We start from the raw sequence: 14,537 nt of genomic DNA, 5'->3' as shown, positions 1-14,537 counted from the left end.
AAACTCCCTCCACACCGTCCCATCACACACTCCCGGGGTCAGACACAGAGTGAAACTCCCTCCACACTGTCCCATCACACACTCCCGGGGTCAGACACAGAGTGAAGCTCCCTCCACACCGTCCCACCACACACTCGCGGGGACAGACACAGAGTGAAGCTCCCTCCACAGTGTCGCATCACACTATCCTAGGGTCAGACACAGAGTTAAGCTCCCTCCACACCGTCCCATCGCACACTCCCAAGGTCAGACACAGAGTGAAACTCCCTCCACACCGTCCCATCGCACACCCCCGGGGTCAGACAGAGAGTTAAACTCCCTCCACACCGTCCCATCACATACTCCCGGGGTCAGACACAGAGTGAAGCTCCCTCCACACCGTCCCATCACACACTCCCGGGGTCAGACACAGAGTGAAGCTCCCTCCACACCGTCCCATCGCACACTCCCAAGGTCAGACACAGAGTGTATCTCCCTCCACACTGTTTCATCACACACTCCCGGGGTTGAAGGGGGTGGTCCCCAATGGAAGTCCCTTTACAAGGGAGCTCTTCCCATGCACCTTGGGGATCTCGGCTGGAGGGTGCTGCATAGAGCGGTGCCCTGCAATAAATTCTTTAGTTTGTACACGGATCTCCCAGCTGCGTGTCACTTCTGCGGGCTGGAGGAGACCGTGTACCATGTGTACGTGGAGTGCACGAGACTGCAGCCCCTTTTCGCGCATCTGCGTGAGCTGCTTCTCACCCTCTGGTTGCACTTTAGCCCCACCCTATTCATATATGGTCATCCAGTAAGTGGGGGGCACAGAGGAATGAGGATGTCCTTGTCAACTTGCTCCTGTGGCTGACGAAAATAGCTATCTGTGACTCCTGGAAACGGGTGGCGGGAGGATCTCCCCAGGCGGACTGCCTGGCAATGTTTAGGGGGTATGTTTGTGCCCGGGTGAACATTGAAAAGGAATACGCACAGTCCATGGCGACCGTAGAGGCGTTCCGGGACCGCTGGGCTCCGCGGGGTGTAAATGCCATCATTGATAGAGATGGGAACATTTTGGTTTAATGTGTATTGTCTATTTGTAGTGGAGTAATTGTGTTAGTCACTGTTTCGTATATACTGGACAGCACTGATATTTGTAATAAAGAATTTTGTAAGAAAAAGGGTCAGACAAGGCACAATGAGACACATATTTTCGGAAGGGCATCTCAATACCAGTATCGGAATATCAGAGTCAGGGCCGGGAATGTTCCCATGGGAGGGAAGCCGCTGTGGTCTGTGTTCTCCAGAGTAAGGGCAGGAACGTCTTACCAAACGGGACCCTTTCGCAGCGAGATGGGAGGAATCGACAGAGGGGGGAGGCAGACCGAAGGGCTGGCAGCAGCTGGAAGGGCCAATTGTCCTCAGTCCCGTTCCGAGGAGTCGCAGAGCCCGCCCTGAATGTTTGCACTGGAATCCAAACCCACCCACTCGGCTGGGGAGAGAATGGGCAGGGTCAAGGACGTGGGTGGCAGAGGGCAAACTGATGTCAGAGTGGAATGCAGAGCTTACGCAGGGGAACAAGAGCTCGGAGTGGGAGGGGGGTCATAAAGATGGGGAGGGAGGGGATCTCAGAGACAGGGAGGGGTGTAGGGGAGGGAGGGGGTCACGGAGACGGGGTAAAGGAGAGGGAGGGTCATCGGAGACGGGGAGGGGGAGATTACAGACTCTGGGAGGGGGTGTAGGGGAGGGAGGGGATCTCAAAGACAGGGTGAAGCAGACAGAGGGTCATCGGAGACAGGGAGGGGTTCACAGAGACGGGGTGAGGTGTGCAGGACAGAAGGGGTTACAGAGATATACCCCTCAGGCAGCCTCTCTGCAGCCTGGGTGCAGGCTTTGTTCTGGACACTGCGGGAAGTATCTGGCTGCGAGACGACATTCCAGCCGGGAATGCTTTGTCGGCCTGAGCCGCTGTTGTTGGGGTTGGGTGAAGGGTAGGGGGGGTTGTCTGTGTCCTGTCACAGTGACAGACTTTTGGATGATGTCAATGTGTCTTGCGGTAAACAAGAGCAGCAGCTCTGCTCTATCACTCCCCCACTGATCCCTCCGTCCTTCCCGCACCAAGGCCCCAGCTCCCCCACCCCATCGTGCACCAATGGGAGGCCATTCACCCACCGCTGCTATCTCACCCCTGTCCCTCCCTCACCCCCGAGGACATCGGAGTTCCCTGCTTGTCAGGGTCCTGCGGAGGGGAGTGTCGGGGAGTGTCCTGACAAGAGTGTCCAGGCGGGAGAGTGCGAGGGTGAGGGGTCGCCCGAAGTGCGAGGGATCATCCCGACGGGGGACTGGGGAGGGGAGGGGCAGAACGAGTGGGAAGGGGTGAGGGAGTGCCCCAATGTCGGGGGATCTCCCTTGTTCAGTCGACAGGGTGCAAGGGTACTCCCCAGTGCAATCAACAGGTTGTGAGGGATCTCCTCGGCTCAGCTGAGGGGCCGTGAGGGATCTCCTGAGCCCCATCGAGGGGGAGTGAGGGATCTCCTGTCTTAGGGTGTGCAGTCAAGGGTTTGTGAGGGATCTCAGTTTAGTTCAGAGGTGTGAGGGATCCGTGCAGTTGGGTGGGTGAGGGATCTCCTCCGCTAAGTCAAGGGGGATGTGAGGTATTTCTGTGCCACATGTTGAGGGGGTTTGCGAGGGACTTCATGAGCACTGTCGGGGGTCCGTGAGGGATAACTCGAGCACAGTCAAGAGGCGTGAGGGATCTCCTCTAAACAGTCGAGGGTGTGAGGGACGTCAGTGTCGTCAGAGGTGTTTGAGGAATCAGTGCAGTTCGAGGTGTGAAGGACCCTGTTGGCGCAGTTGAGAAGTGTGAAGGATCTCCTTAGCGTAGTCAAGGGGGTGAGGGATCTCCTTAGCGTCGTCAAGGGGGTGAGGGATCTCCTTAGTGTAGTCAAGGGAGTGAGGGATCTCCTTAGTGTAGTCAAGGGGGAGTGAGGGATCTCCTTAGCGTCGTCAAGGGGGTGAGGGATCTCCTTAGCATAGTCAAAGGCATGAGGGATCTCCTTAGCGTCGTCAAGGGGGTGAGGGATCTCCTTAGCATAGTCAAGGGGGTGAGGGATCTCCTTAGCATAGTCAAGGGGGTGAGGAATCTCCTTAGCACAGTCAAAGGGGAAGTGATGGATCACCTTAGCACAATCAAGGGGGTGAGGGATCTCAGTGCAGTCAAGTGGGAGTGAGGGATCTCCTTAGCACAGTCAAAGGGGAAGTGATGGATCACCTGAGCGTAGTCAAGGGGAAGTGATGGATCTCCTTAGCACAGTCAAGGGGGTGACGGATCTCAGTGCAGTCAAGGGGGAGTGAGGGATCTCCTTAGCATAGTGAAGGGGAAGTGATGGATCTCCTTAGCACAGTCAAGGGGGGAGTGAGGGATCTCCTTAGCATAGTGAAGGGGAAGTGATGGATCTCCTTAGCACAGTCAAGGGGGAGTGAGGGATCTCCTTAGCACAGTCAAGGGGGAGTGAGGGATCTCCTTAGCACAGTCAAGGGGAAGTGATGGATCTCCTTAGCACAGTCAAGGGGGGAGTGAGGGATCTCCTTAGCACAGTCGTCTTTGGCACTGTTGAGAGCATGTGAGGGTTCTCCCCCACGCAGTAGACAGAGTGTGAGGGATCTCCTAGTGTAGTGTAGGTTGTGAGGGGTCTCCCCAGCACAGTAAAGGACGAGTGAGGGATCACCCCAGAGCATAAATACAGGCCAGACCTCACTTTTAGTGTGTGGGGATGGGTTTATGATGAGAGTGAGTGACTAATCCCTTTCCCAGACAGGAGGGGATGAGCTGGGCAGTGCTACAGATGCTGGCCTTTTGCTTCCACCCCAGGGGTATAAAAGAGGGAGTGCAATGCCTCATGCAAATAACCTCCGGGGTGGGGGATGGCATGGGAAAGGGTGAAGCGGGAACACAGAGAACACGTCACAGGCTCAGCGAGGCCTTGAAGATCCTTCCTCTAATCATTCTCCAAATCCCTGTTCCCAATCGGGAATTCCGGGAATGTGGGAGGCCAGGGAGGTGGCAGCGACTGTGGAAGACAAGGGCATGAGGGAGTCTGCTGGGGTGTTAGTACAAAGTCTGGGGAGCAAAGGGCTAGAGAGGTCACTGACAGATCTCTGTGACCCCTCCCTCCCCTGCACCCCTCCCTGTCTCCATGACCCCTGAACCCTACACCCCCTTTTCCTAAATACCTGTCGTCAGGGGCTAAGTCGGGCGCTTTGCACAGTCGGATCCCAAAGTGGCGGCCCCGCTTGTAGACAGGGCGCCCACGGCTTGGGACCTGGAGGAGGTTCAGTCTGTCACCAGACTCTCCAACAATCTGCTACAGATGCCCTGTTAAAAGTGTCCTGCAAAACACATCAAAGTTGCTGGTGAACACAGCAGGCCAGGCAGCATCTCTAGGAAGAGGTACAGTCGACGTTTCGGGCTGAGACCCTTCGTCAGGACTAACTGAAGGAAGAGTTAGTAAGAGATTTGAAAGTGGGAGATCCGAAATGATAGGAGAAGACAGGACGGGGAGGGATGGAGCCAAGAGCTGGACAGGTGATTGGCAAAAGGGATATGAGAGGATCATGGGACAGGAGGCCCAGGGAGAAAGAAAAGGTGGGGGGGGCGCCAGAGGATGGGCAAGGGGTATAGTGAGAGGGACAGAGGGAGAAAAAGGAGAGAGAGAGAAAGAATGTGTGTTTATAAATAAATAACAGATGGGGTACGAGGGGGAGGTGGGGCATTAGCAGAAGTTTAAGAAGTCAATGTTATTGCCTATCACCTGTCCAGCTCTTGGCTCCATCCCTCCCCCTCCTGTCTTCTCCTATCATTTTGGATTTCCCCCTCACCCTCCCACTTTCAAATCTCTTACTCACTCTTCCTTCAGTTAGTCCTGACGAAGGGTCTCGGCCTGAAACGTCGACTGTACCTCTTCCTAGAGATGCTGCCTGGCCTGCTGCGTTCACCAGAAACTTCGACGTGTGTTGCTTGAATTTCCCGCACCTGCAGAATCCCTCGTGTTTTGAAAGTGCCCTGACTGGGTCTGGTCCGGGAATTAGACTGCACGGGAACGTCAGAATCTGCGGAGAGCCGTGGACAGGCCGGAACATCGGTCGTATCGACAGGAGGGTATGTCTCCGTCATCAAAGATCCCCCAGCCGTCCTCTCACACCTCCCGCCAGCAGCCTGAAGTCCCATCCCACCAGGTTCAGGACCAGCCACTTCCCTTCAATCATTCGGTTCTTGAGCCGACTTGCCATAACCCTCCTCACCACCTCAGTCCAGCAACACTGTGACCACTTCGCTTTTTAGTGTTCTGCGTTCTTATAAAAATTGTGGATAGTTTGTGTTTAATTTTTTGTGACAGGGGTGGGGTGGCGGTTAGTGAAAAATGTTATTAGAGAGCCAGTTCCTTAAGGTTGTCATATCAAGGGGTTGGTAAGGCCTCCCTGTTAACCGCTCCCAATGGCGTGCGCCTCTAGTAGCCTCTGGTCTCCACGTGTGGCTCAGCTGCTAAACCCGGCGGAACCGGGGAAGGGGCAAAGGTGGGTCACTGGCGCCTTAAATTCAGTCGCTCCGGGCAGGTGGGGCTCGTCAGCCGCGGTTGGCAGCTCATCTAGGAGAGGGAGACCCCCGCTGCCTTGCGGTTATACCCACTCACGGGCAAGGCCTCGGGCGTGAACCCCGAGGGGAAAATCCAGAGCTGGGGCCCCTGAGGGCAACTCCTGCGATGCTGCTGGTGCCAAGTTGTACCGGTCTCCGCCGTTCCTTTGGGTTCGTCAGATGCCGGGCCAGGGTGAGCTTGCGACACCGGCAGCCGCTTGCTCTCCACCTCGCACCGGCCAGGCTCGCGTATCGCCGTTGGGACGCAAAACCCGCGGGCGACACTGACCGACCGAGCCCGGGTTCAATTCCCGCGGATGACTGTGAGGACCCTGCTCGTTCTCCCCCCGACCGCACGGGTTTCTTCCGGGTGCTCCGGCTTCCTTTCGCACCCCGAAGACGTACGGGTCATGGTTAGTGAGTTGTGGGGGGGGGGGGTCCCCCACCACTCCTTCAGACCGTGTCGGTGGCCGGAGTGAACGGCGCATCTCGCTGTGTCTGCCCCCGGGGCAAATGCAGCTACTCTCGAATCGGACGCAACGGCCGCGGGTAGGGTTCCCGTTACTCCCGGTAGTCAGGTTCACTATCACTGGCAAAGCTCGGGAACTCTGCCGCAGAGGGTACAATGCAATGCATAACGTAGAAACTGCAAATTACAGCAAGCATACATTAAATAACCAGAGCTAAAAAGAGATTTAAGAAAGGGTGAGGTCGTTTTCACGGGTTCAGTGTCCATTCAGAAATCTGATGGCAACGGGGGAAGAGGCTGTTCCTGAATCGTTGAATGTGTATCTTCAGGCTCCGGTATCTCCTCCCCGATGAGAAGAGGGCAGGTCCTGGGTGATGGGGCCCTCAGTGACGGACGCCACCTTTTTGAGGCATCGCTCCTTGAGGGTGTCCTGGACGCTGCGGAGGCCATGACGGAGCCGCCCAATTTTTACAACTCTCTGCAGTTTATTTCGAGCCCACCCTCCCCCCATACGAGACGGCGACGCGGCCGGTTAGAATGCTCCCCACGGTACATCCGTAGAAATTTGCCAGTGTCTCTGGTGACGCACCAAGTTCCCTCAAACTTTACAAACTGTAGAAGTTACTACTGCTAATTAAAAACAGTACAAAAAAAAAACTGAGGTAGTGATTATGGGTTTATTGTCCATTCAGAAATCAGATGTCAGAGGGGAATCGTTGAGTGTGCGCCTTCGGGTTCCTGTACCTCCTCCCTGATGGTAGCGATGAGAACAGGGCAGGTCCTGGGTGGCGAGTGATAGATGCTGACTTTTTTCAATTACTAGAGGTAAGAGATGTCAGGGGTAAGTTTTTTTTACGCAGGGAGTGGTGAGTGTGTGGAATGGGCTGCCGGCGGCCATGGTAGTAGAGGCGGGAACGACAGGGTCTTTTAAGAGACTCCTGGATGGCTACACGGAGCTTAGAAAAATAAATGGGTAAAGCCTCGGTAGTTCTAAGGTAAGGACATGTTCGGCACAGATCTGTGGGCCGAAGGGCCTGTATTGTGCTGTAGGTTTTCAATGTTTCTATGTTTACCCCTTTCCCTTGAAGGTGGGGAGGCATGTGCCCACGACGGGAACTCAGCCCCTCAGGGTCAGAAGCCTGAAGCCCCCAGAGACCCCACCCGCCGCAGATTTATCGTTATTGCACCTCCTTCCTCCACCCCCGCCCCCACCCTGCCCCGGACTCACCCTTGAAAGACAGATTGACTCTCGGAGCGGACGCAAGTTCCCCGAGGACGGTGGGCATCCAAACGAGAGCAGCCAGGTACCAGACGGGACCGAGCCACAGCATGGCCAGGTACCTGCAGGAGGGGAAGCACGTCGGTCAGAGGGGTCACCGCACCAGCTTTCCGAGGCCCTGGACTAGATCCCAGTCTATAACCCTCTCCCAGGGATCTGTTATTCCACATATAAACCCCCCTGAACCCCTGGATTAGATCCCAGCCTGTAACCCACTCCCGGGGGTCTGATATTCCATATATAACCCCCGTGAACCCCTGGATTAGATCCCAGCCTGTAACCCACTCCCGGGGATCTGATATTCCATATATAAACCCCCTGAACCCCTGGATTAGATCCCAGCCTGTAACCCACTCCCGGGGATCTGTTATTCTATATATAAACACCCTGAACCCCTGGATTAGATCCCAGTCTGTAACCCACTCCCGGGGATCTGATATTCCATATATAAACCCCCTGAACCCCTGGATTAGATCCCAGCCTGTAACCCACTCCCGGGGGTCTGATATTCCATATATAACCCCCGTGAACCCCTGGATTAGATCCCAGCCTGTAACCCACTCCCGGGGATCTGATATTCCATATATAAACCCCCTGAACCCCTGGATTAGATCCCAGCCTGTAACCCACTCCCGGGGATCTGTTATTCTATATATAAACACCCTGAACCCCTGGATTAGATCCCAGCCTGTAACCCACTCCCGGGGATCTGATATTCCATATATAAACCCCCTGAACCCCTGGATTAGATCCCAGCCTGTAACCCACTCCCGGGGATCTGTTATTCTATATATAAACACCCTGAACCTCTGGATTAGATCCCAGCCTGTAACCCACTCCCGGGGATCTGATATTCCATATATAACCCCCGTGAACCCCTGGATTAGATCCCGGTCCTGGGGGATGTTTCCCTTGAGGGGAACCCGTTATGGGTGGATTGAAACAGGACAGGAAGGGAATGCTTCGGGAGTCTCGGTGGCTTGCAAGAGGCAAGGTATCCTCAGGGAGACCGAGCGACAAGCTGGGACAAGTTGGGAGATTGCTGGCAGTCAGGGCCTGGGCCTGGGCCGTGTCGTCTGGGTATGAACAGGTAAATTGTCTGCCTCCGTCCCATCTCAGCCCAGACATCAAAGGGGCCGGCTTCCAGAGGAGATCCGCCCCGGTCGCAGGGCAGAGGCTCCACATTCCTGCCGCGCAGGTGCCCCGCGAGAAGAAAGGCTTTGATCACGGAACTGTTAATCCAACCACCCCTCCCTGCCGTCTGCCAGCCCTCCCCTCGAGTGTCTCCACCAGGGACAGAGTGCCAATTCACAACGGGAGGGGGAGCGGACTCGGGACCGGGGCGGGGGGGGTGGGGTGGTGGGTGGTGACTGTGTGAGATCAGATAGAGAGAATCCGTGAGAGGAAGCTCTGGGAGACAAAAAGGCTTCAATTCCGAGAAAGATGAAGTGGGGATGGGAAAGGGTGCAGAGGGGTAGGGGCAAGTGGGAGAAAGGCAAAGAGAGGGAGAAAGCGGGATGGAGAGGGAGGGGGAGAGAGGGGAGGGAGAGGGAGGGAGAGAGAGGGGGAGAGAGGGGAGGGAGAGAGAGGAGGGAGAGGGGGAAAGAGAGGGGAGGGAGAGCGGGGAGAGAGGGGAGGGAGAGGAGGAGAGAGAGGGGGCAGAGGGAGAGGGGGAGAGAGAGAGGGGGAGAGAGGGGAGGGAGAGGAGAGGGGGAGGGAGGGAGGGGAGAGGGGGAGTGGAGGGAGGGGGGAGAGAGGGGGGAGAGGGAGAGGGGGGTAGAGAGAGGGGGAGAAGGGGAAAGTGAGGGGGAGAGAGGGGAGGGAGAGGAGGAAAGAGAGGGGGCAGGGGGAGAGGGGAGGGAGAGGAGAGGGGAGAGAGAGGGGGAGGGAGAGAGGGGGAGTAGAGGGAGGGGAGAGAGAGAGGGAGAGAGAGAGGGGGGTGAGAGACAAGGGGGGTAGAGAGAGGGAGTTAGGGGAGAGAGAGAGGGTAGACAAGGGGGTAGAGAAGGGGGAAAGAGAGACGGAAGGGAAGACACAAGCAGGGTCAGTGAGTGGAGGTAGATGTGGGGAGAGCAGAGAGAGAACACTCCAGACATGACAGCCGACTACAGCTACACACAATACCTGAAATGCAATGGCTGCTACCACTTCGTGCGCAGAGAGTGGCTGGACTGAGAGGAGCTGTGCACGGACTGTGGGAATGAGTGTGGATGCCCTTCTGTAATCCTAGAGTCATAGCTTCCGACTGACACTACCACCAATCCAGTGAGTCACCAGCACACAGTGGTGTGTTCCTGTGCATCCTCCCACAGGACAGATTCTGAACTAAACAGACACCCTGTTCCAGATTCTCCACAGCTTCAGTGTGTTAGGACAGTGTGGATGGAGCTTCACTCTGTATCTGACCCTGGGAGTGTGTGATGGGACGGTGTGGAGGGAGCTTCACTCTGTATCTGACCCTGGGAGTGTGTGATGGGACGGTGTGGAGGGAGTTTCACTCTGCGTCTGACCCCGGGAGTGTGTGATGGGACGGTGTGGATGGAGCTTCACTCTGTGTCTGACCCCGGGAGTGTTTGATGGGACAGTATGGAGGGAGTTTCACTCTGTCTCACCCCAAGGGTGTGTGATGGGACAGTGTGGATAGAAATTCACTCTGTGTCTGACCGCAGGAGTGTGTGATGGGACGGTGTGGAGGGAGCTTCACCCTGTGTCTGATCCCGGGAGTGTGTGATGGGACGGTGTGGAGGGAGTTTCACTCTCTGTCTGACCCCGGGGGTGTGCGATGGGACGGTGTGGAGGGAGTTTCACTCTGTGTCTGACCCCGGGAGTGTGTGATGGGATGGTGTGGATAGAAATTCACTCTGTGTCTGACCCCGGGAGTGTGTGATGGGACAGTGTGGATAGAAATTCACTCTGTGTCTGACCCCGGGAGTATGTGATGGGACGGTGTGGAGGGAGCTTCACTCTGTGTCTGACCCCGGGAGTGTGTGATGGGACGGTGTGGAGGGAGTTTCACTCTGTGTCTGACCCCGGGAGTGTGTGATGGGACGGTGCGGAGGGAGTTTCACTCTGTGTCTGACCGCGGGAGTGTGTGATGGGACAGTGTGGAGGGAGTTTCACTCTGTGTCTGACCCCGGGAGTGTGTGATGGGACGGTGTGGAGGGAGCTTCACTCTGTGTCTGACCCCGGGAGTGTGTGATGGGATGGTGTGGAGGGAGTTTCACTCTGTGTCTGACCCCGGGAGTGTGTGATGGGACAATGAGGAGGGAGTTTCACTCTGTGTCTGACCCCGGGAGTGTGTGATGGGACAGTGAGGAGGGAGTTTCACTCTGTGTCTGACCCCGGGAGTGTGTGATGGGACAGTGTGGAGGGAGTTTCACTCTGTGTCTGACCCCGGGAGTGTGTGATGGGACAGTGAGGAGGGAGTTTCACTCTGTGTCTGACCCCGGGAGTGTGTGATGGGACAGTGTGGAGGGAGTTTCACTCTGTGTCTGACCCACCCTATCTCTGTCCACCTCCATCAGGTCCCTCCTCAGCCTCCAGGGGGAAAAGAACCAGCACCATAGACCAGAAGATGATAAGATGTAGAAGCAGGATTAGGCCAGTTGGCCCATTGAGACCTCTCCAGCATTCAATCATCAGTGATTTATTTTCCCTCTGAACCCCATTCTGCTACATTCTCCCTGTAACTTTTGATGTCCTTACTAATGAAGAACCTATCAACCTGCACCTTCAGTGTACCCAGTGACTTGGCCTCCATACCTGTCTGTGGCAGTGAATTCCACAGATTTGCCACCCTCTGGCTAAAGAAATTTCTCCTCATCTCTGTTTTAAAGGGATGTCCTTGTATTCGGAGGCTGTGCCCTCTGGTCCTCAACTTCCCCCATTATTGGAAACATCCTCTCTCTATCCACCCTGTCTTGGCCTTTCAATATTCGATAGGTTTCAATGCAACCCCCCACCACCCGATTCCTATAAACCCCAGTGAGTAGAGACCCAGAGCCCATCAACTGCTCCTCACACATTAACCCTTTCATGCCTGGGATCATTCTCCGAACCCTCTCCAGTGTTAGATAAAGGGCCCAAAACTGTTCACAATTCTCCCAAGTGAGGCCTTACCAGTGCTTTATAAAGCCTCAACATTACATCCTTGCTTTTATATTCTAGTCCTCTTGAAATGAACGCTAACATTTCATTTGCCTTCCTCACCACGGACTCGACCTGCAAGTTAAACTTTAGGGAATCCTACACAAGGACTCCCAAGTCCCTCCGCACCTCAGATTCCTGTTTTCTCTGCATCAGCCCTTCCACTGTCAGGACCCCTCGCCTTCCTGAACGACAGTTTATAAAGTTGTATTGCAACCGCCTTGCTCTCACATCAGTTTGCAGGTGTTCCTGCGGACAGTGTGTAGCACACCCTTTCTAGTTCGGAAACATCAGGTAGTAGAGATTCTTCCATGAACAATGCAGGGTGGGGAGGGGATCTCACTGGCCCGGTCACAGAGCCCTTCCTAGCTGCTTGCAGATGCTGACTATTTGATCATGGTTTCTCAAAGGCAGCTCAGCAGCAGCTCCAGGGTTAAGTGTTCAGGATGGCCACCCACCATCCAGTAAAGGAAGACCTGTATCAGCCGGTAGCGGTAGGCAACCGTCTGCCTACCCCTGCTTCACCTCAACCCTCACAGGGGGAGGAGGGCGGAGGGGTTAGAGAAAGAGAGGAATGAGGGAGAGAGAGAGATAGAGAGGGCAGAGAGAGAAAGTGTGTTGGGGAGAGTGAGAGAGCGTGGAGGGAGAGAGTGGGAACAGTGGAGATAGAGTGTGGAGGGGAGGGAGTGAGGGGTGGGGAGGGGGAGGGGGAAGGGAGTGAGGGGAGGGGGAGGGGAAGGGAGTGAGGGTGGAGAAGGGGAAGGGAGTGAGAGCTTGGGGAGGAGAGGAGTGAGAGGTGGGAAGGGGAAGGGAGTGAGGGGTGGGGGGAAAGGGAGTGAGAGGTGGGAAGGGGAAGGGAGAGATGGGGAGGGGGAGGAGTGAGAAGTGGGGGAGGGGAAGGAGTGGGAGGTGGGAAGGGGAAGGGAGTGAGAGGAGGGGGAGGGGCAGGGCGTGAGAGGAGTGAGGGGAAGGGGAAGGGAGTGAGAGGAGGGGGAAGGAAAGGGAGTGAGAGGAGTGAGGGGGAAGGGAAGGGAGTGAGAGCTTGGGGAGGGGAGGAGTGAGAGGTGGGAAGGAGAAGGGAGTGAGAGGTGGGAGGAGTGGAAGGGAGTGAGGGGTGGGAAGGGGAAGGGAGTGAGAGGTTGGGGGAGGGGAAGGGAGTGAGGGTGGGGGAAGGGAGGAGTGAGAGGTTGGGGGAGGGGAAGGGAGTGAGAGAAGGGGGAGGGGAAGGGAGTGAGAGGAGTGAGGGGAAGGGGAAGGGAGTGAGAGGAGGGGGAAGGAAAGGGAGTGAGAGGAGTGAGGGGGAAGGGAAGGGAGTGAGAGCTTGGGGAGGGGAGGAGTGAGAGGTGGGAAGGAGAAGGGAGTGAGAGGTGGGAAGGGGAAGGGAGTGAGAGGTTGGGGGAGGGGAAGGGAGTGAGGGTGGGGGAAGGGAGGAGTGAGAGGTGGGAAGGGGAAGGGAGTGAGGGGTGGGGGGGAAAGGGAGTGAGGGGTGGGAAAGGGAGGAGTGAGAGGTGGGAAGGGGAAGGGAGAGATGGGGAGGGGGAGGAGTGAGAAGTGGGGGAGGGGAAGGAGTGGGAGGTGGGAAGGGGAAGGGAGTGAGAGGAGGGGGAGGGAAAGGGAGTGAGAGGAGTGAGGGGAAGGGGAAGGGAGTGAGAGGAGGGGGAAGGAAAGGGAGTGAGAGGAGTGAGGGGGAAGGGAAGGGAGTGAGAGGAGGGGGAAGGGAAGGGAGTGAGAGGAGTGAGGGGGAGGAGAAGGGAGTGAGAAGGGGGACAGGGGAGAAAGTGGAAGGGTTGAGAGGAGGCAGAAGGTGGAGTGGAGAGGGGGCAGAGGGGAAGGATGGAGAGGAGAGAGCGGGTTTGAGAGGGGGAGTTGAGAGAGGGGGCAAAGCAGGGGTAGAGGAGAGAGAGCTGTGGAGAGGGGAGAGATCCCTGTTTTCGGGTCTGTGAGGAGATGTGGTGGGGAAGCTGTTCGCGGCTGAATTCCGCCCCACCTCAATAAATCCCTCCTCCGTTCAGTTGAGTTGATACCGCGGAGAGTCCCGGACCAGGTCTGAGCCTCCCAGCGCCCGAGGCGGCCTTTGCTCCCGCACCAGGAACGTAAGCCAGCGGCTGCTCCACGCCCACCTGGCCGATGGGCTCTGGGCAGGTGGGACGGCGCACGGACGGAGGCGAGAGGCTTTACCTGGGGCACTGCGGGCGGGAGAAGGGTGGGGGAGAGAGAGAGAGAAAAAAGAGAGAGGGAAAGAGACAGAGAGAGACAGAGAGAGAAACACACACATACAGAGAGGGAGAGAGACAGAGAGAGAGGAGGTCAGAGAGAGTGAGAGGATAGACAGAAAGAGAAACAGGGAGAGAGAGAATAGGGAGAGAAAAAAACAAGGAGAAAGAGAGAGGCAAGAGACAAAAGAGATACAGAACAGATACATAACAAAATTATTTCTATTTAGAGTACAGAGAGAACGAGAGAGAGAACACAGTGAAAACAGAGAGAGCAGGATAGTCACGGTATCCGAAGTGCACTGGAAGAGCAGAGTGCAGACTTTAAGCTACAGCCGGCTGTCGGCGGGAGTTGGGGGCCCCCCCCCCCCCCCCCGTACCTTCGCTCGGTGTCCCGCTCCCGGTCCAAGTTGTGGGAGTGTCCCGGTGTCCCGTCACTGAGGCTCCGGACAGTCCATGCCGGCCTGTGCTGGCTTCCCTCTCGGGTGGCGGTGTTCAAGCGAAAGCGAAAAAAGATTTTGCCACACACAAATATGTATTTAATGCGTTCAACAATCTCTCTCTCTCTCTCTCTCTGACCGTCCCTGTGCAAGAAAGGGGAGGAGAGGAGAGGGAGGAGTTTGTACGGCAGCCCAAAAAAGAGGGGCGTAACAGGTGTCTGTCCCTCCGGGACCCCGCTCTTTCAGGGGGCAGAGATGGCAGGAGGGGCAAATCAGTGCGTGTGAGAAAGGGGCAGATTAACTCCTTCGGGTCCGGGAACTTCGAACTTTGCGTGGGAACTTTAACCCCTGCACTGCCGCAGGCTGAGGAAGGACCCTCCCC

At 56.4% G+C, this 14,537-nt stretch overlaps 1 protein-coding gene across 3 annotated transcripts in view; it reads right to left on the bottom strand.

Annotated features, from left to right (window-relative positions):
* The window catches only part of LOC134339112 (semaphorin-3F-like), a 123,526-nt gene extending 109,207 nt beyond the window's left edge, over window positions 1-14,319 (bottom strand). For 2 of the 3 annotated variants that reach the window (XM_063035433.1, XM_063035435.1), the window contains exons 1-2: window positions 14,096-14,319; window positions 7,306-7,418 (exon numbers count right to left, since the gene is read on the bottom strand). In XM_063035433.1, the coding sequence (XP_062891503.1) occupies window positions 7,306-7,408 (103 nt within the window). In that variant the 5' untranslated portion in view covers window positions 7,409-7,418; window positions 14,096-14,319. Of the gene's footprint in view, window positions 1-7,305; window positions 7,419-9,480; window positions 9,583-14,095 lie in introns of those variants that run through there. The other variant, XM_063035434.1, reaches the window with a different exon arrangement.
* Window positions 14,320-14,537: the final 218 nt, after the last annotated feature.

Source organism: Mobula hypostoma, chromosome 28 (assembly GCF_963921235.1).
Source record: "Mobula hypostoma chromosome 28, sMobHyp1.1, whole genome shotgun sequence".
Lineage (NCBI taxonomy): Eukaryota > Metazoa > Chordata > Chondrichthyes > Myliobatiformes > Myliobatidae > Mobula > Mobula hypostoma.
The sequence above is the reverse complement of the archived record's forward strand: the minus strand, read 5'-3'. Positions and strand labels throughout refer to the sequence as shown.